Genomic DNA, 18,757 nt, shown 5'->3' on the forward strand with positions numbered 1-18,757 from the left:
CTGTTCATACAAAGTTAACTTATATAGATGATAGGACTGTTCTCCCAAACTAACCTTTAAAAGATACAATAAAAATGTATTAGGAGTCTAAAGTAAAAATAAACAAATACAGCAATATGACACAACTATTCTTTGATTTTAGGTTTGTACATGACTATTCTATTTTTAACACACTCATAAGATTTATCAATGCTTCAAATTAGATACAGTATGCCATGCTTCATTTAGTAGAAAGTAAAAACCATAAATTTTTACCATATCGGGCACAAGAGAAAATTCCCAAACCAAGGTCAATTCCCAGAAGAAATCTGAATCAACCAGTATGAGTGGCTGCCCTGCACAGTTTGCCAGTAGAATGTCTGCGCATGAAAGGAGCTGTTGCTAGGTGAGCGCATCACAGAGGCCCAAGGAAGGGAAAGGGACCTCCTAAGGTGATACAGCAAGACCTGCGGGTCTTTCCCTAATTGATGAAGTGAAAACAAAGTGGTTGCATCAAGCATTAGTGAACTTAAGAAATCTTAAGAAAGTGATCCCATCAAAAGTAAACACTCCAGCAAACGTGAAACTCATATTTTGGGTCTTTCTTTTGTGAAATTCTTGGATTAGGTCAAATTTTTGTACTCCAATACCTACGCCTCATCAAGGAAGAAGTACTTTGAGAAGAGGAAAAAAATAATGATTCCATCTACCATTCCTAAAGCAAAAGATGATTTATCTGAAAAACTGTTATTCTAAGGAAATACTTTTACACCAGAGGAAGTATGTCCCTATTGTGTATCCCTGATACCAGAAGCACTAGGATTATACTTCAAATATCGTCTAATCCAGTGGTTCTCAACCTTGCCTGCACATTAGATCTTAAAGAAAACTTCAAAAAATATTGATACCGTGACCCTACCCCAAGTTCTGACCTAACTGGTCAACGGTGGAGCTTAGGCATAAATAATTTTTAAAAGCTGCACAGGTAATTCTAATGTGACTTTATGGTTAAGAATCACTGTCCCACTATCTCCAATTATATATGATAAAAATGAGACAGGGAGGGGGCCGGCCCCATGGCTGAGTGGTTAAAGTTCCGCATGCTCCACTTCGGCAGCCCAGGTTTACAGGTTCGGATCCCTGGCGTGGACCCAGCACCACTCATCAGCCGTGCTGTGGAGCCCTCCCACATACAAAATAGAGGAAGACTGGCGCAGATGTTAGCTCAGGGCTAATCTGCCTCAAGCAAAAGAGAGAAAAAAAAAAAAGAGGAGGATGGGCAATGGACGTTAGCTTAGGACAAATCTTCCTCACAAAATACAAGACAGGTGAAGTAGTCAATATCTATTTGGTATTATAAGCCACAAAAGTTTCACAATCACAATTTACCAGGAACATTTGCTTCAATTTTCCTCTTAATGTCACTTGTTCAGGGATAACATAATGTGAAGTTATGTATTCAGAGGTCCTTATATTATCAAGTTACTATATGTTACTAAGTTGTATCTCTAATGTGTCCACTTGTGGAAACTTTAAGATTAGTAAAGTAAAAGCAAGTAAAAGAAAAAAACTCACCAAAGATTCTCTATTATGGTGATGGTTGCACAACTCTGTAACCATACTAAATATCATTGACTGGTACACTTAAGCTGGTTGAATTTTATATTATGTAAATTATACCTCAATAAAATTGCTAATAAAACAAAAAAGACTAATTTCATATATGGGGCTACTGTAAAATATTCTTAGAATTTAGGAATAAGGCAAAAGCCACTTACCAAAAGCCCACATATTTAAAAAATGAATCCAGTTCAATAGATGAGCTCTGCCCTTACTTCCAACACACCATCCTAAGAAATGGTTTATAAAAGAAAGCCAGGGGCCGGCCAGGTGGCGCAGCGGTTAAGTTCACACATTCCACTTTGGCGGCCCGGGGTTCACCAGTTTGGATCCCAGGTGCAGACATGGCACCACTTGGCAAGCCATGCTGTGGTAGGCGTCCCACATATAAAAAGTAGAGGAAGATGGGCATGGATGTTAGCTCAGGGCCAGTTTTCCTCAGCAAAAAGAGGAGGATTGGCAGCAGTTAGCTCAGGGCTAATCTTTCTCAAAAAAACAAAGAAAAAAAGAAAAAGAAACCCAGATGTTTGGTCATGTCCAAAGTGACCTGAACAAAATTACTCTCTCAAAGAGATATTTGCACCCCCAGGGTCACTGCAGCGTTATTCACAATAGCCGAGCCATGGAAACAACTTAAGCGTCCATCCATGGATGAATGGACAAAGAAATGTGACACGCACCATACATACACACACACACAGACACATATTATTCAGCCATAAAGAAGGAAGTCCTGCCTTTTAGGACAACATGGATGGACCTTGAGGACATTATGCTAAGTGAAGTTGGAGAAGGACAACTATTGTAAGATATTACTTATACGTGGAATCTGAAAATACCGAACTCATAGAGGAGCACTGTGGTTGCCAGGGGCTAGGAGGTGGGGAAATGGGGAGATGTTAGTCAAAGGGTACAAACTTCCAGCCATAAGATGAATAAATTCTGGGGATCTAATGTACAGCTGGTGACATAATTAATAATGCTGTATTATATACTTGAAAGTTACAGTACATCTTAAATATTATCACCACACACACAAAAAAGGTAATTATGTGAGGGGATGGAAGTGTTAATTAACCTTATGGTGGTAATCATTTCGAAATATAGACATGTATCGAATCACCACGTTGTACATCTTAAACTCACATATGTTACACGTCAACAATATCTCAATAAAGCTGGGGAAAAAATAAAGTGACCTGAACAATTTATCTCCAGAACTATATTGGATGACTGTAACCTAACTCATCCGACTCGGAAACCGGCAGGACCACTTCTCACAAGCGTCCCAGCGGCCTCCATCCTCCGGTCCTGCCCCCCCAGCAGACGCCCCGTCTCACTTCTCCTCCAGAGCGGACGCCCAGGGGAGCAGTGTCCGCCCTCGTCGGACACCTGGCATCTCGTGCATGTCAGGTCCGCGTCCGCTCTCCAACCCCACATCTGCGTGCGGGACCCCACAACGACTTGCAGGGCCGACGACCCTTCCCTGCCCGCACTGGCCGACCCCGGGGTGACCCCGGGCTCTGGGGGAGACACGCGGCGCCCCACCTCGGCGGGCTGGGCTTCAACCCTGGCCGAGCTTCAGGGTCACCTGAGGTTTTAAAACCAGTTACGGGCGCCACTCAGACCCTCCAGCTCGGAATCGGGGTGGGGTCCCCGACACCAGCCTGACGGCGCCGGTCGAGAATGCCGGAAGCCGCCCCACGCGCTGCAGGTTTAACCTCCGTGGGCCGGCCCGGCGGCCACCAAGTCCCCGCGCGGGAGTCAGGCCTGAACTGCTCGCGGGAGCGCCGCGCCCTCAGCCCCGGCGACGCGCGCCCTCCACCGGGCGGGTCCCAGAGACACGCCTGTCTCCCGCGCCCGCGAAACTGTTCCCGCGAGACCGCCCCTCTCGGCCCCGCCCCCTGCCCCGCCAGCGAGGGCCTGCAGTCGCGGCCCGACGCCTCCTCACGGGTGCCCCGCCCCACAAGCAGACGCTATCCGGCTCGCCCCTTCCACCAGCCAATCATTTTCGCCCTCCAGTCGTCACCGAGTTCCTTCATCTTCCCGCGGCATTTCAGACCCGCTACCCCTCCGCCACCCGCGGTTTAAGGGGCCTGCGTCCTTCCAGACTGCGCACGCGCATCCGCGTCCCGGGGCGGGGTGGGGGGGGGGGTGGAGAGAGGGTGGTACGCAGGCGCAGTTGCGTAATCTCCCTGAGCGGTCGCTGAGCACGTGGGTTGGGCTGGCCCACGCCGCAGTGGAGGGTGTCGTACCTTGGTTTTGGCGGCGTCCATCGTGGGCAGCGGACTAATAAGGGTCATGGCGCCGGCGGAAATCCTGAACGGGAAGGTGGTCTCCGCGTAAGCACCTGTCGTTTGTTAGGACCTGTTGGGCTGCAGGCGAGGGCTCTGAGCGGAGTGTGCAGGTCCCCATGGACCCATTTTTTGCGGGAGGGAGATTTATAGCTCAAGAGTCAGGCCAGCCGGGTGGGGAGGGAGGACGTTGTTTTGAGCCCTTCACTCTTCAAGGCCGGTTCCCTGCAGCCGAAGAAAGGAGCCCAGGGCATAGCCTGGGTTTGCAGATGGGCTGCCTAATGGCTGTGGCCGCTGGCTCCTGTGCTGCTGGGACAGGTACCCTTACTCGGCCAGACTATGCTCCCGAAAGTGCAGCTGCTGACAACTTTCTGCCAGAAGAGAGAGTAGTTTGTTCTACCTGCAGCACCACAGTCAGAACTCAGAAATCCAGTTTACCCCCTTCCCCTATAATTTGGAGGCTTGGAAACTGAGATTAGTGAGGAGACAAGACCTGGCAAGGTTACAAGGCTGATTAGTGCCAGAGGGTCTTCTTCCAGCTCATAGCTTTTCCCACCTCACTACAGTCATTATTTGCTAAGCGGAACCTAATAAACTTTTCTTTTCCCTTCAGTTTCATGCTCCTCTAACAGCCATGTCCGCGTCCTGGCCCTGGAGTTACTTTCCGGTTTGGCTCTTGAGTCCTGACAGTGTTCCGTATTCCATTTGACCTCTGCGTTTTCTAGCCCTACAGGAAATCTGAACGCTTAACCAGTGGATGTGATTGCCAGACTTACTCCGGGGAAGTAATGCCCCACTGCTTTTTGTCTAGGAGGTGACTAGTGGGGAAAGATGAGAGTAGAAGAGGGAAGCATATTTTTTGTGTGATGCTGGAGGTTGCTCTTGGGACCTTGGACCTCACCAGTTATTTAGTAATTGCTGCAGCTGGCAACAGTAACTGTCCTGTGAACCCCTAATTTTGTGAGTAGAGGTTTTTGAGTGAATTATAGAGTCCTTGGTGGTGAAACCCACCTTGGGGCAAAATGATTGTTTCCTGGAAGGTAGAGATGGTGGACAAAGAAGTGAGATGTAAATTAGATTGTGATGAATCTTTCACCTTGCTGAGAAGGAACCCCGGACTTTTAGACTGGAAGTCACAACACTTACATCTGAGTGCTTTTCAACTGTGGTTTAGTAAACTGTATTGTTTCTGTTTAACCTTTGTTTTTTGTTTTCTTGTATGTATTCAAACCTACTCCCTCTACCAGTGGCTTTTGCTTGGTAAAATCTTCCTTTTAGAAAGACTGGTTGTGAACAAATTATTTAGGTTTGCATCTTGGCCGGCTGCTGAGAAGTGGTTCTTAGAGCTTGAGCAGGTTGGGCTGTAGGTGATGGCTCTGGGGAGGGTGTCCCCACCTTTCCTCTGTTGCTAGGCCAAGGGCACTCTTGAGAGGAAAGGTAAGAGAACTTCCTACGTTGCAGCCAGGGATCCTGGAGTCTGGGGAAAGGATCCCTCACTCCTCAAGTTTGCAGGTCAGCTTCCTTGATTACCACCAACTGTTGGGTCTCTCTGGAGATGAATTTGCAAGCCTTCAAATGTCCTGGGTGGTTTCTTCCCTGAAGGGGTGTTTGAATTGTAAAATCTCTTCCTTGGGGGAAGAAAGGGTAGGGCAGGTAATGAGTTCACAGTCAGAATTTTTCCAAAATCTAGTCCACTCCCTACGTCCTTCCTGCAGGTGAGGAAATAGTTGAGGCAAGAAAAGTAATATGACTTGGCCAAAGTTCACTAGGCCCGTTAATGGCAGAGGCTCAGCTGGCACCACGATCTTCACCTAGAGCATGGTGTTTTCCACTCTGTCAGGCGCTTACTACTTTGCTAAAAGGAATTTCATAAACGAATCTTTTTTCTCCCTCTCATGCCGTGCTTCCCACTCTGCCTTTGTTTATCTTTAGTATTCTACCTTTATACGTTCCTGGTAGCCAGGACTGGGCCAAGTTCATCATTCCAGATTCCTTCTCTGCCTGTGCTACCCTGTGGGAAATCTGGGTCTTATTGCCAAATTATCTCCCTTTGAAAGGAACACCCCCATTTCTCCCTTAAGGGGTGTTCCAAGGTTGCAGCCTGAATTTGGTTGGGGTTGATCTGAGGGTTAGAGAACAACTGTGTATCTTCTTTGATATTTATTCACTTATTCAGCCAATATTTATGTACTTCCTCTATGCCAGGTACTTTTCAGGGTCACGAGACTATAACCATGAACTAAACAGCCCAAATCCCTACCCTGGTGGAGTTTGCGTCCTGATGCGTAGAGAGAGATGATGAAATAGGTAAAACAGAATGTGAGGTGGTGAGAAGTGCCAAAGAGAGAACCAGAACAGGGAGGAAGGGCAGAGATTGCAATTTTGAATATGGGCGTTAAGCCCATACTGATTGTAAAAGTGACTTATGGGCAAAGGTTTGAAGGAGGTGGGGCCGTGAGCCTGCCAATGTTATGGGGAGAAGGCTCCTGACCAGAAACACAGCCTGTGCCATGGACCTTTGACCTTGCCAGTTACTAAATGACGGCCTTGGGGTCAACAGTGGTGGCCCCAGAGAGGCTGACTGTGGGTGGAGGAGCTGAGTGAAGTGCACTGGCACTGGTGGTGAGAGCCCACCCTGGCTTATGGGAGGGGTCCTCAAAGAGATTGTACAACCGCGTGGAAATTAGACAGTGGGGGATAAACCACTCTCATTTGGTTTCTAGACTAGAAACCACAGTTCTTACATCTGTGCTTTTCAAAGTGGGGTCCCCTAAATTTTGTACAATTTATGTGACCTTCCCTCCTCGTTGCTATACTTTAGCCGCTCCCTCCATTGGTGGCATTTTTCTTGATCAAGTGTTTTTTCTAGAAAGACTGGTTGTGAAGAAACAGACAGTGCGCCACTCCGGCCACTGAGAGAAGGTACTCCCAGCTTTTATGGGTTGCCCAGAGCAGTTGGATATATTTGTAGGCTCCCTGTGGATGGTGTCCCAAGAGCCAGACAGTGCTGCTCCCTCCTCTGTGATCACTGGGTAACTTGTTTACCTCTTTGTACCTTAGTTTCCGCATCTGTATGTTGGGGTAGTAATGGCACCTAATTCACAATGTTGTTAAAATTAAATGAGTCATTACTTGTAAAGCATTTAGAGTCGTCCCTGGCATATAGTAAGTTTTAAAAATTGGTGCTCAGAAGGTACCTGTTGAATAAACAAGTCGTGTTTGTGTTTATCCAAACTATATCTTTGGTAGCTGGCTTATAATCTTAAGCCTTGAAATTAGAATTTATCCTACTGATCAAAGATGAAAATGGAACCATGGCTATACTTTTAGCTACAGGGCTGGAAGAATTATTTCTGTAAAAAGAATTTGCTCACCACAGTGAAGTTGATAAGCTTTTTGTTTTTGTCCTGTGGATAAAATACCTCTAGGCACTTTTGTGCTTAGAAAGATTTGTCTGTAGGGGTCGGCCTAGTGGCGCAGAGGTTAAGTTCGCATGTTCTGCTTCTCGGTGGCCCAGGGTTCCCTAGTCCGGATCCCGGGTTTGGACATGGCACCACTTGGCAAAAGCCATGCTGTGGCAGGTGTCCCACGTATAAAAAGTAGAGAAAGATGGGTATGGATGTTAGCTCAGGGCCAGTCTTCCTCAGCAAAAAGAGGAGGATTGGCAGTAGTTAGCTCAGGGCTAATCTTCCTCAAAAAAAAGAAAGAAAGATTTGCCTGTAATGAGCTCCAAAGTGCGGTACATGGAACCTTGAATGTCAAAGCTGGCTCGACTGGGAGGCTGGGCAGGAGAGCAAGTGGGAATTCCCGAGAGTTCCCTCTGCTAGGTCTTAAATAGACCACTCAGCAGGCAGCCGGGAGTGTGGGAGCTGGACTGTGGCAGGGTCTGGAGCTAGCAGCCAACTACTCTGGCCATGGCACCAGCGAAAATCCTGACTGGGGCTGCGGTCTGAGAATAGTGTCTGTCCTTGTCTGTCAGGAGGGTTGGGATCAGGCAGTTTGGGATTGGGACAGTGGGGCTTTGAGTAGGGCTGTGTGGTCCCCTATCCCCATATGCAGAAGAATCCTCTGGAAGAAGGGATATCAGCCTGGCCCAGCGTGGAGGCAGGTCCCTGGAGGTGACAGAAAAAAAAGGCTGTCCTCTCCTCCACTTGGCTCTGGGAGAGGCCGGTTAGGGTAGAGGTTAAGGCCTTGTGTGGCCCTGGGCAGAGAACTTCCTCTTCTGTACAGTACATTGGGGATGGATGATAGTGTTTACCTCCTGAGGTTGCCGAGAAGGTGAAAAGAGTGTGTAAGGCTCTCAGAACAAGCCTGTGTGCTACTGTGGTTACGACTGTGTCCTCTGAAATCCCATCCATAGTGCAGAAAGGCCCTAGCAGCCTTGTACTGTGCAGTTTGCTCCCCTTGATAATTTCCCGTAAGGTGATGCCTGGCACCAGGTGAGTCTTTGACCTTGAAGGAGTAGGTAGCTAACGTGCCTGAGCAAGCGTTCCTCAGCCACGCAGGCCACCCTGCCCTCTATTTTATGGTTTATGAAACTTTAGCCAGATGTGACTGACTTGACCAAGAATTACAAGGCTACTGGCAGAGACTGTATTTTCCTCCCTTACCAAGGGCTTGTCACTTGCTTGCTAAAGGAACTGCAAACTGCTATCCATTGGATTTGGCTCTCCCTGTTAGGATCTCCTATGAACCAGTTAATCTTCTGGGGAGGTACCCAAACTGAGTCTCTTCAGAAAGTCATTTTCTTTCTTTTTTTTTTAAACAGTGGCACCTGAGCTAACAACTGTTGCCAATCTTCTTCTTCTTCTTTTTTTTATTCTTCTCTCCAAAACCCTCCCAGTACCTAGTTGTAGATTCTAGTTGTAGGTTCCTCTGGTTGTGGCATGTGGGACGCCGCCTCAGCATGGCCTGATGAGTGGTGCCATGTCCACACCAAGGATCCGAACCAGTGAAACCCCGGGCTGCTGAAGCGGAGCGTGTGAACTCAACCACTCAGCCACCGGGCCAGCCCCCAGAAAGTCATTTTCAAGGTTACGGTCCAGTTTTGACTGGGTGGAGACAAGTCACACCTTGCTTTGTTAGCTAAGTGTTTTTTTTCCCTTGATGAAAAGTTCTTCCCCTGAAACCTGGGTAGGTGAAATGCGGCTTTGTGTGCTGGTGCTTGATGAATATCAGGAAATAAGGATTATTTCCGTAAAAGATTTTGCCAGAGCCTGTCAGGAATTTATTTTCAGTGACTTGTGTGACTTAACATGATAAAGGATCTTCCGTTTGATTTTGGTGCCTCAGTTCTAGTCCCTGCTCATTTAGCAAGCAGATTTTTAGATCTAAGCCCTTTCTACCTGAGACTTTCCTTTAGTCTTCTCTAAAAGCAGAAAGGCCAGGGCTTTGTGAGGCTTTGCTCAGATAGGAGCTCTCGGCCTGCTCTTCCTTTCCCAGTCTTCCACATGCCCCTCGGATGACGGTCCAGAGGCCTGCTTGGGACTCGGGGCCAGAATCAGCTCTGACGGCAGATCAGAGAGTCCTGACGTAGTGAGACCAACTTTGGGTGTCGGGTGCTCGCTTACAGATCCTCAGACTTGGGGCCACTCTGTCATGTCTCATATAACTTTTGCTACTGGCTGAAGGTTGCAGAATGGTGACTTGGAGGCCAAACGTAGTTAATATATTTTGTTGGGCTTACAGTTATTTTTAAAGATTGGATTACTTCCCAACACATATATGTGTGTAATTACACATAAAAATCCAGATGCCTGACTTCTTGAAAGGAAGTGGAAAGCTTAGCAGGACTGTGCTCTCTGTTCGTAATGTCACTGATTCTGATTCGTTGGATCTGAGTGGAGGCTGCTCCCACCCCTATGTGAGGAGGGAGGGGGTGGGACCGCATGGTTCAGGAATCCTGCCACATCTGTTTGTTGCACCTGGACTCTGACGTCCTTTTCGCTATGACTTTTCTCAAATGCACTTTTAATCCACCTTTAAAATCCTGCTTTTTATAAAGCCTTTCTCAACCAATTCAACCTAGTTTTCCAGATCCGTTTTTTCCCTCTAGATCAGCGGTTCTCAAGTGGGGCAGTTTTGCCCTTCCTCCACCCCAGGCTCTTTTGGACATGGCTTTGGAGACATTTTTGGATGTCAGATGGGGTGTGGCTGTGTGCCGCTGGCATCTAGAAGTGGAAGCCAGGGCTGCTGCCTGCATCCTCCAGAGCACAGGACGGCCCCACAGCCATGGGTTCTTGGCCCAAATGTCAGTGGTGTTGAGATTGATAAACCCCGATCTAGAAACGTAAAATAAACAGTTTTTGTATCATCGTGTATATGGATTAATGATGGCCTTTGCACTCACTGGGAGTTAGAGGGTTCGTTAGAATTTTCCACCATTTAGCTATTGTCGTGTCATAAATGTCAGGCAATTTACCTTTCCCTTCCTAGGTCTTGGAGAGAGTTTGAGAGAATTGGATGTAATAATTTTACATTATGAATTTTCATTGGAGCATAAAATAGATTCACATTAAGCTTTCAAATATATATTTGAGGTACCTGTCAAGTTTAGTAAAGATTTCATTAAATTATAATAATTCTTATTTTAAATATTTTATTCTTAAACATAATAAAGGCAAATGCTGATATTAGTTGATTGTTCTATATACTGATATAATGTCGTTTTTGCTAGTATCAGTGAAAATGATCATTTTCAACAAGAAGGTAATTTAGTCTTTTAATTTGACTTAACAAACTAGGAATTTGAAATGTATCTATTTCTTGGAACAGTAGGTGGCCTCACAATCACAATAGTTTTTACAAGGAACTGCATGTTAAGTTTTACAAAAAATTTGAAGTTTTGTTTTTTCTTTTTGGTGAGGAAGATTTGCCCTGAGCTAACATCTGTTGCCAGTCTTCCCCTTTTTTTTTTTTTGGCTTGAGGAAGATAAGTCCTGAGCTGACATCTGTGCCAGTCTTCCTCTATTTTGTATGTGGGTGGCTGCCATAGCATGGCTGATGAGTGGAGTAGGTCCACGCCTGTGGTCCAAACCGCTGAACCTGGGCTGCTGAAGTGGAGCATGCAGAACTTCAACCACTTGGCCATGGGGTCAGCCCCTTGAAGTATTTTTAAGCAGTATAAAAGTCTTATTGAACAAATGAACAAAATGAAAATAAAACAAATGAAATAAAATATTTGTATTGTATTGCATTGTTCAAATCTTACAACAAATGGTCTACTCCTTGGGGGGCAAAAAAAGAGAAATTTATGTCCTTGTTTAGAAATGCACTACATGTTGAAGACAGATGTTCTTGCTTCTTCTCTGATCAGTTACTCAAAGCATATTCTGTGGATCTTTTGAGAATTACTCTAAGCTTGTGCTACATTTCAGTGTGTTGATTCAGATAGCTTTATTTTCATCATGTAGATTTCTTAGCCATGTAGCTAAACATCCTTTACTGCCTCTTTTTCCTACCTATAGCTTCTGCTGAAATGTCCTTTTTAGGTTGTATTGTGGCAAAGCTTTTATCTCTGTCATAAAATGCCCAGAATTTGAAAATGAGCCATCATGTTAAACAGAATGAGTTGGAATTTGTAATGGCCTTTTCCAGGAATAATTGTACAAAACTTTGGGCAAAAGAGATCTGGGTGGCTGTGTAGGGGTACGAGGCTCTGACTAGGACTCACCAGGGCTAGTACGATTCTGTGGGGATGTGCACCTTTGACTTCTGTTGACTAGACTCCTTTACAACTGTATGTGGGAGAGGTTAACTTAGAGAAAACTAACAGTAATGCAAGTGACTCTTGTCCTACAGGTTCAAACAGATTTAGATGGGTTGAGACGTAAATAATTTCCACCTTGATTTTTGACGCGTATAAAGGGAAGATAGCCTCAAACGTTGCATTTTATTGGGCAATAGCAGTTTCTCAACCTTGTGCACTGTTCACATTTGGGCTGGATGATTCTTTATTGTGAGGGGCTGTCCTATGCATTGTAGCATATTTAGTTGCATTGCTGGCCTCTACCCACTAGATGCCAGTAGCAAGTTAGTTAAAACTATATCTGTGTCTGTTCATATCTAATTGGCTCTGTTGATTTTACTAGTATCTATCCATCAGGACCAGAGAGACTTTGATGATTTACTGCTAGCTTGTCTTACTGTATTCACTGGCACACTAGTACTGATTTCTCCCAGTGAGATGGAGATAGGTCTTCCCTCAGGTTTTAGAGAATGTTGATGCAGCACGGTGAGACTGGCATATGTAGATCTACTACTCAGGGGTCAGGGGTGCTTCTCGAGGTGCCTATATAGTTGCCCTGGAATCTTTACCACATTGGTATAACTCATGAGCATGGTTAGAAATGTGAGGCATCTGCAACTCAAGGAAGTTTCTGTTGATTTAGATGGTTTCAGTGATTCAGAAGGTGTTCTATTACAGCATTTCAACTTTCTGGAAATACTGAGCTATAAAAATTAAAGGGCTTCCCACCATTTAATTCATCACAGCTTCACGGCCCTAAAATAAAGACAGAGAGGGGGTGTTGACTTTTTTCTCCACAGTTTAACTTCAGGCATACCTGACACTTGGCTTTAGTTATTCCACTTTTGATTTTAGGGTTGTTCAGGTAGTGGCCAACTCAGGAAACTAAGGCAGGGAGAAATTTTTAACAGACTTATGGAGACCTCATTACAACCGTCTTGATTTTTTTTCTTACCAGAGCAGAAAACTTTCCACCTGTTGTGTTGGTGTTCTGGGCTTTCCAGTTCTTGCTGATTGTGGTTCATGTGCATTTTAAAATGTTTAAAATTGCTGTTTTGGTTATGCCTCATAAAGAGGCCTAAATGCTAGCTTTTAAACAAATCTTTCTAGTTAGACAATATCCCTGCTAATGCAACTTCAAAAACAATTCTGCTTCTTAGGAAAGTTTAACGGAGTTAGTGGAACTGATCTCAAGCTATAATCTTTTTTTAGAAAAAAATTGCAAACTTAGACCCATTTAAATTGTAGCATAGAAAATACAGAACATTTTGTTCTTTGCTCTTAACCGACTGGGCTGAAACATTTTCCACCTCCTTTTCGCACTGGGTTCCCGTTGCTTGCTACCTGCTGGGTATAAGTATTATTTTTATTTGTCCCTAGGCTCTGTTCATCAAGACTCAGATGCACACTTATTCTAGAATTCTTATAGGATTTGGTAAATAAATTCAATGTGTCAGTTGAAATCCGCTCTGTGCCTTAAAATATTTGTAGTTGTCAGTCTTTTCAGCTCCATTTCACAACGCCAAAACCCTCAAAGTCATCTGTAGCCCTGACATTTTCTCTGTGTTTCATGTTAATGTATCTAGAATCCAACCACTTCTTGCCAGCCGACCACTGATACTGTAATCCAAGCCACCATCTCCCTGGCCTGGTGGATTTTTGCAATTGTAATAACTTCTTGCTGGTGCTCCTGATTCTCACCTTTCCCCCTTCAATCTCTTCCCAATTCAGCAGCTAGAATAATCCTTTAAAAATGTTAAGTCCCATCATGTCAGCCCTGTTGGCTTCCCATCACATTCAGAGTAAAAGACAGTCCACCTGATCTGGTGACTGCTTCTCCTTGGACCTCAGGGCCTTTGTACTTGTTCCTTCTGCTCCTTGGCCCTCAGGAGGCCACATGACTGCTGGGAACCTGTGTCTTCATCTGTGAATGGAAATAAGAAAGGTTCTCCTCCCTTGCTTACCTCACAAGGTTATTGAGAGCCTCAGATGTGTTCATCTGTTTTCCCTGTTGGTTTTGTCATTGTCTTATATTGTGCTAGGAATGGTTGTTTTGTGTTTCTTTGTTCCCCATAAGATTTGTTTGGGTCTTGGAAGAGTTAAGGAGAACCAGTAAAAATCTTTGCCTAGCCCTTTGTGTTAATATAATGGTTGGAAGGAAGGGAGGGGAAAGGCAGAGCGGAGTCTGGAAACTTGGTCCCTGGGAGGTGCCTTGTGGGGCTACCCAGGAGCCACGTCTGATTGTCCTGCAGGGGAAGCAGCTGAGGCTGTAATTGCTGGGGGGCAGGGGGAGGTCTGAGCAGCAGCCTAGTGAAAACTTGGCAGCTCCACTGTTGCCTAATTCTCTTGCCTCAGAGCAGAACTGTGGCCTCTGTTCAGGTCAAATTACAGTAAAAGAAATCTCAACAGTCTGTTCTTCTTTTGAACTATATTACTGTGTAGAATATTGATTTGGAAAAACAAGGTCACTAGCTAGAAATAAAATCTTGAAGTCTTAGGCATGACTTCTTGTATGATTCAACATTCTTGCCGTTTACTAGGCTAATCCAAATAATCTATTTCTTGTGACTCCTGTGCCTGTTTGTCAGTTACTTATAAAGTGTGGAGAATTGGAGCTGGGAGTAACCAAATTAGAATGAGAGAAGAGATGCTTGCTAATGTCCATGTATATTTGTATGTCAAGTGTGGTTAAGATGAAGAAAGGCAAATGACAAAACTGGCCTTTCAAGAGAGAGAGATCCTGTTGAAGTTCATGACTGTATCATAACTGGGCGAAGTTGGACTATCTTGAATATTTATTTATGGATGTGGTTTTATGTACTTGATGCCCTGTTGTATCACTGAGAAGTTATCTATTGGTAAATTAGTTTATCTTTGTTTCACAAGAGGCTATACTTTTAACCTTTTGTTGAATTCTTGTGTAAGGAAAATTCTTTTGTGAATTAGAATATAATTTATAAATTCACATTGAATTTGGAGTGGGATTTGTTGATTATCATCCAGCCTTATGTGGATACCCTGTGATCATCTTACTAGGGTAGGTTGAGCAGAAGGTGTAAGCTCGAGTTCTTTTTCTGCAAAACTTTTTTGTAGAGCACCTGGACAGTGGAAATGCTGAAAAGATGAGGATTAGCAGCCTTCCAGAAGTGTTGGTCCAAGTTTTTTGTTCTCTGTAGGATTTCGAATGCCATCAGCTAATCTTTTTTTTAAAAGATTGGCACCTGAGCTAACATCTGATGCCAGTCTTCTTTTTTTTTCTTTTTCTCCCCAAAGCCTCCCAGTACATAGTTGTGTATTCTAGTTGTAGGTCCTTCTGGCTGTGCTATGTGGGACACCACCTCAGCATGGCCTGATGAGCAGTGCCATGCCCATGCCCGAGATCCGAACTGGTGAAACCCTGGGCCACCAAAGCAGAGCATGTGAACTTAACCACTTGGCCACGGGGCTGGCCTCTCAACTGATATGTTTTAAACTAACTGTCCTCATAGCCCATGGCCCAGCCAGTGTCAGTAGGAGTTAGAAAAGATTCAAGTCTACTTGAGGCCTGGAAAATTGATGAGAAGTTTATGGTACATATTATACCAGATGATGTCTTTTCAGTGAAGGTGTTTTTAATTTAAAAGAGAAATACATCTAATAATCCACATCACTTATTTGTGCTTGAAACATTGTGTTAACTCCAACCTTCCCTTTTTCTCTAGGCAAATTAAGCAGAGACTGAAGAACCAGGTCACTCAGATGAAGGAACAAGTACCGGGTTTCACACCGTGCCTGGCAATTTTACAGGTATTGTGATAGTGGATTTCCGCTCATATCTTCCTTTCTCAATCTCTCAATAGCACTTAAGACAACACACACTTCAGACCCCTCCCTCCTCCTTTTTGCTTCTGTGAAACCTCATACCTTTTCAGTTTCTCTTTGCAGGCTCCACCTCTTCAGCTCAACTTCTAGCTGTCGGTGTATCCTGGCCGTCTGCTGTCCTCTGTGGGGAGGGACCCTTTCTTTCCCTAGTCCACTGTGTCTTGGACTTTGGTTTCAAGACCCCTTTACACTCTTAAGAATCTAAGACCTTACGGAGCTTTTGTTTATATGGATTTATCCATTGATAATTACTGTGTTAGAAATTAAAACTAACAAGTTTAAAGATATTTATACATTTAAAAATGCCAGTAGTAAGCTCATTATATATTAGCATAAATAACATTTTAATGAAAAAATAACTTTTAGAAAACAAAAGTTAGTGAGAAGAGGGGCATTATTTTATGTTTTTGTAAAACCCTTTATTGTCTGGCTTAATAGAAGACAGATGGATTCTCATCCACTTCTGCATCCAATCTCTTGCTATATGCTAGTTTGATTCAATATGTAGAGAAAATCTGGCTGCATACACACATACAGTTGTAAAAGGGAAGAACTTTAAAAATAATCTTCCCAGATAATTGTGGACATTTTTCTTTGATACTATGCCAGGACTCAATAAGTAGAGTTTTTAAAGGTTAGTTGCAATGTGGCATCTGAAACTGTATCAGTGAACTTTCAAGCTTCGTTACGTCAAAATCCACTTTTTTTCTTTTTGCTTGAGGAAGTTTAGCCCTGAGCTAACTTCTGTGCCAGTCTTCCTCCACTTTGTATGTGGGTTGCTGCCACAGCATGGCTGATGAGTGGTTTAGGTCTGTGCCTGGGATTGGAATCTGTGAACCTGGGCCATGGAAGCAGAGCATGCTGAGCTTAACCACTATGCCATGGGGCTGGCCCCTAAATCTACTGTTTTATGTTGCTGTTTGAGTCGATATTTACCCATGTGTGGTTTTCTTACGTCGCTTATTCCTCATTTGGAAAATAACGGTTCACTGAATTATGCAGATCTTCCAAATGTTAACACATTCCATTATGCAATATAAAAAAAATCACAATCGTTAGTATTGCCTACAAACTCATCAGAAAAGTCTTTAAATCTTGAGAAGTTGTCAAGCTCACAAGAGTGGTTAAAAAAATCTAATATTCTCTTGAAACCTTGAATTTTATCACTGGCAACAAATACTATTAGTTATTTTCCTTGAAGTAGCAAGCTCACTTTGTCCAATTTTGAGAAAATGTTTGCCAGTACTAAAGCCTGAATAATCATTATTTGTCAGTTCTTTCAAGTAAAGATGGTATTCCATTAAAAGTGCAGCTAGTTCAGCTTGCAAGGCAACAGCACAAGTGCTTTCCCTGGTGACACGCCTTCGGCACACGGCAGAAGTGCTTTCGGAAGGCTTCCCAGTTCCTTACACAGATGTTAAAAAGACCTGTCCTCAAGGGTCAAGGTTAATGAAATTAATAATTTTTACCGCTTCATCAAGAGCACTTCTAAGTAAAGTTGGCATCTGTTTTTACTGAGGGTATGTGGCAGTGAAGGATGTCCTCATGACTAGTATAGTTTGGTGCCATTGTCTTGATTTGTGCTAAGTCACCAGTGGTCTTACCCACCATTAGTTTTGCAGCCTCCATACAGATATCAAGACAGTGAAGAGGCAAACGACATCCTAGTATTATTAGAAAAGTAGCTTGGCATTCACAGATCTTCTGAAAGGGGAGTGTGTGACCCACGCTTTGAGAAGCATTGCCCTAGGCAATTTCTTCTGGCCCCACGAATCAGCTGGAGGTCAGCAACTTCTAAACCTGAATCTCTTCTGAGTTCCACATTCTTTGTTTCTAGGACACCATTCATTTCCCTTCCTTCTCTAATCTCCTCTGCTTGTTCCTTTTCTTGACACCTAAACTGTTTGAATGCCTCAGGTCTAAGGCCTCAAGCCCTCTTCCACCTTATTCTTTCCCTGAGTGAGCTCACGCAGTCCCATAACTGGAGGAGGTATTCTCCCTCCTCCTTTAGGCCTCTGTCCAGGGTTTCTTCTCTGAGCTCCAGATTCATCCAGTAGGAAGCCTTCAATAAATTGGTAGGAGGCATTCAATAAATAACTGTCACGTGGACAGATGTACAGATGAATGTTTGAAGTGTTGATTTGGATGACAAGCAACTGATAGCTTTCATTAGAAATTCCCTTCAGAAACACCTGCTTCCTCACCTCGCTTTTCTCTCTGTATATATGTCTCCACATGCATCATTTAATCCTTTGCTAACTTTCTGTCCTGGTGCGGGCTTGCTGAGCCAAGGAGTTGAAAGAAAGCTTTCTGGGACTCTCACGGTCTGGTAGTAGTGCTCCTTTATTCAGAGAATAGCATGGAGTAGCGTGGGGAAAGGACCCATGGGCAGTAAAGAGCTGCTAACATGGATTGAGGGTAGGGCTAAATTTATAAGGCATAGGTATGTGAGTTATTTGTTTACAAGACAAAGGAAAGATTATGTAAAAAAGTCATTAAAATGGTATCAGTGCAGGTGGGGTCTGGTTATCAGGTGGTCCTATAACTTTGGATATGAATCAGGTCGGATCAGGTCAGGTCATCCTGTATTTCCTGGAGGATGATACAGATCGGCATGTAGGCCAGGACCCCTAGGCCTTCTCTCCCTGGGGCAGCCTTGATCATGTCCCATGTTCCTCAAGGACTGCAGAATGAATAGTACTTAAATGTTTCCCCCACTGCTGTTCATTATCTAAGAGGCCTTAGCTGAGAAGAAAAGCACAGAAGGCCTGTTGTTCTGCCTGGTGTGTTCTCTGCTGTGGTGGGTTTTCCTTTTTTTGCAAATTACTAAGAATCAAAGGTATATGTTGTGGGTGTACACTTGGTACATTTGAGGGACCACTTATTTCTTGGCTTATTTTTGTGAATTGTTTGTTGTAGAAAAAGTAAATGTCATAGGCAAGAAATCTGTTTCTGTAAATCTTTCCTTAGCAATATTGGGATCTTTTTCTTCGTATTTTTAAGATTGACTTCCAAACTTGTATTCTAAATTTATTGATTGCAAATGTCTTTGTTATATAAACACTGTACTGCAGCTTGTCTTCTATGTTCTTGCCAAAAAAACAGTGGTAGAATATTTTAATCTTACACTTTAGCACGAGAGTCAACATCTTTCTGTGATGCAAGGCTTACATATTATGTTGTAATCACATTTCTGCTACCTCCGACCTCTTGTTTTTTCCTTCCTGGTGTCTGGCAGCACCATCTTCCCACATAC

General features: G+C 44.0%; 2 protein-coding genes across 3 annotated transcripts in view; one reads left to right on the forward strand and one right to left on the reverse strand.

The window, feature by feature from the left end:
* Positions 1-372, reverse strand: part of LOC103559586 (coiled-coil domain-containing protein 170-like) — a 40,332-nt gene extending 39,960 nt beyond the window's left edge. Inside the window, exon 1 of the mRNA XM_008533253.2 lies at positions 256-372. Coding sequence (XP_008531475.2) covers positions 256-258 — 3 coding nt within the window. The 5' untranslated portion in view covers positions 259-372. The remainder of the gene's footprint in view (positions 1-255) is intronic.
* Positions 373-3,477: 3,105 nt separating this feature from the next.
* The window catches only part of MTHFD1 (methylenetetrahydrofolate dehydrogenase, cyclohydrolase and formyltetrahydrofolate synthetase 1), a 61,422-nt gene continuing 46,142 nt past the window's right edge, over positions 3,478-18,757 (forward strand). The window contains exons 1-2 of one of the 2 annotated variants that reach the window (XM_008533239.2): positions 3,478-3,941; positions 15,342-15,426. In XM_008533239.2, the coding sequence (XP_008531461.1) occupies positions 3,901-3,941; positions 15,342-15,426 (126 nt within the window). In that variant the 5' untranslated portion in view covers positions 3,478-3,900. The remainder of the gene's footprint in view (positions 3,942-15,341; positions 15,427-18,757) is intronic. The other variant, XR_011532662.1, reaches the window with a different exon arrangement.

Source organism: Equus przewalskii, chromosome 25 (genome assembly GCF_037783145.1).
Source record: "Equus przewalskii isolate Varuska chromosome 25, EquPr2, whole genome shotgun sequence".
NCBI classification, from domain to species: domain Eukaryota; kingdom Metazoa; phylum Chordata; class Mammalia; order Perissodactyla; family Equidae; genus Equus; species Equus przewalskii.